Source organism: Gregarina niphandrodes, assembly GCF_000223845.1.
Source record: "Gregarina niphandrodes unplaced genomic scaffold scaffold00015, whole genome shotgun sequence".
In the NCBI taxonomy this organism is placed as follows: Eukaryota; Apicomplexa; class Conoidasida; order Eugregarinorida; family Gregarinidae; genus Gregarina; species Gregarina niphandrodes.
In genome coordinates this window covers 250,956-253,423 of record NW_011646042.1, presented here as the reverse complement: position 1 = coordinate 253,423, position 2,468 = coordinate 250,956, and the positions used below count along the sequence as shown (strand labels likewise).

At 53.1% G+C, this 2,468-nt stretch overlaps 1 protein-coding gene across 1 annotated transcript; it reads left to right on the top strand.

The window, feature by feature from the left end:
* Nucleotides 1–987: 987 nt before the first annotated feature.
* Nucleotides 988–1,147, top strand: GNI_084770 (hypothetical protein; the record flags this gene model as incomplete). Its single annotated transcript, XM_011135816.1, has 1 exon — nucleotides 988–1,147. A coding segment is annotated over one exon (160 nt), but the record flags the coding sequence as incomplete, so codon positions are not given.
* Nucleotides 1,148–2,468: the final 1,321 nt, after the last annotated feature.

The window sequence follows — 2,468 nt, the reverse complement described above, 5'->3', positions numbered from 1 at the left end:
ACCTTCCTCCCGTCCGTAATACCTTCCTCTCGTCTGCAGTACCTTCCTCTCGTCCGTAATACCTTCCTCTCGTCCGTAAGACCTTCCTCTCGTCCGTAATACCTTCCTCTCGTCCCTAGTACCTTCCTCTCGTGTCGTCGTGTGCGTGTTGTGTCTTGGTGCATTTTCTGAGGTGGGATGAAGTAGCCAGGTTTTATGTGCGGACCGCCTACTGCCGGGCCGGACTACTGACGAGATGCTTAGCACATAGGTCTGGTTCTTTTTTGGCAAGTCAAGATTTTTGGAAGGAGCGGAGATGAGGTACTGTGTAGCGAGGATAATGGCTGTTGTTGTCGTCAACCGGCTCGATGACAAGAGCCGTGAAGTGTTTTACTAGCAGCCACTGATGGTTCCCTTGTGACGAGAGCAACGGGATAGTTATCGTCATCGACCCACCCCGTCCCGACCTTTGGAAGAATCTCACAGATGGCGCAAGGGAAGAGCCGCTTAAGTCGGTTTCCTCCTTCCGTCTTTCGCAGGCGTTTTTGAAGGGTGTTGTCGTCTTTGCGCATAGCAGAGAATTTGAAAAATAATAAATGGCTTCTCGGTGTTGAGTTGTGGGTTGAAGAAGGCGGAGTGGTTGAGGCTAAGCTAGACCTCAGAGGCGGGGCGAATACGGGACAAGGAGGCAAGGGAAGCAGAAAATACTGGGGAAGACCGAGGATGACCTGAAGCGAAAAATTATCATTCATCGGACCAGTGCTCATCGGTTTTGATGAGGCCCAAGCGTGGTTGATGGAAAGGCAAGATGCCGAATTGCGCCGCAGCCCATTTCGACTTCTCCGACAAGTTGCCAGAGAGCTGTTCGTTCCATGTCATCAAGAGGTCTTTCTGCTTTTTACAAGCACCTACTCCAGAATTTTGCTCCGCTGCTGCATCCGTGGGCGCTTTGCAGTTCGAGCCAATCATGGATTTGGGGCCGTGGTACGTTCCTTCGACGTTGCCGAGCTTGGCACAATCCTGGACCACGTCTGCCAGCGGAGTCGGCCTCTATAGCGAAGCATGCTAGAGGGTGTTGCCGCTCCCGGTTGCCGCTCCCGGTTGCCGCTCCCGGTTGCCGCCCCCGGTTGCCGCTCCCGGTTGCCGCCCCCGGTTGCCGCTCCCGGTTGTCGCCCCCGGTTGCCGCTCCCGGTTGCCGCTCCCGGTTTATTATCCAGTACGTCTTATGTCTAGTTAGCTACTACCCGCTTTACTATCTAACCTTCTATCTAACCTTCTATCTCGATACTAAAACGAGTAGTAGCTAACCAGGCCTAAGATACAGTGGATAACAAATCAGGCAGCGGCTGGCTGGCTGTTGGTTGCTGTATGGATGGCTGTTGGTTGCTGTATGGATCCGGACTGAGTCGCTTCTTTTGCGGTGAGGATGGTGCTAGAGAGTGATGAGCGATAGAACAAGATCAGGCCAGAACAAGATCAGGCCAGAACAAGACCAGGCCAGAACAAGGTGGTGCCTAATTACGACGACGAGTCCGCTTCGAGCCGGTCTGCACCACTCATGGTAGCCTTCCTCCGCCATCTCCTTGAAACGCCCCGACTCCCGCAAACTTCTCGACTCCCGCAAACTTCTCGACTCCCGCAAACTTCTCCACTGATTCTTCACTTGAATAAACACAGCACCCACTCGCCCCGGATCGGCTTCTGACTCCAGCTCGGGGTAGGCTTCATGGCGGCAACCCACATTCCACTCAGCGCACTGACCTTCAAGTTAAGTTTGCTGTTTACCACAACACGCATACATAAACTCCATGTGCAGTGCTTGGAGAACGCCATCCACAATGGTCTGCCAAACCGGCTACTGGGCTTCTGAATTTCGGCTACATTAGTATCTTGCAACAGCGAGGCAGCCTCGCCTCACAGAACTAATATATCGCGACCGAGAAAGGGTTTCGAACTCCGCAACCGCCTGGCTTACTGTGTTCCTAGCCGAGGGCATTGACAAGGATGGCAGGGGCTCTTCAACCGGGTAAGACGGCGACCAGAGGTCCAGTTGGTACTGAAACCAACCGTCAGAGCCACGGCCGATTATGCGGTCATCCGAGCAAATCTCCGTCAGGTAACAAGCTAAACACATCATCAAATGGTTGACCACATCAATAGTGAGCGGTCCCTCTTTGGCAGTTGAGGATCGTTTCCAACGGGGCAAACTTTTTGGTCCTAGTTATTGTGGTTTTCGCCCATACTGATATTATGCAACATGAATGAATTGCCTGCAAACTTGTGCGAATAACCGGGACTTGCCCCAGCCACTTGATTGCGTTAGAGCTCTACTGAGGTACCTGCCTAGTCATCGGCGGCCCCTTGCACAATTGCTACAAACTGGGCAGGTGTGCGAGGTACATCCCGGTAGCTAAACTAGCTAAAGAACGTCGCCCGCATACACGTCATTGAACGCCGCCTGACTATCGACTATAACCTCGCCCTACTCT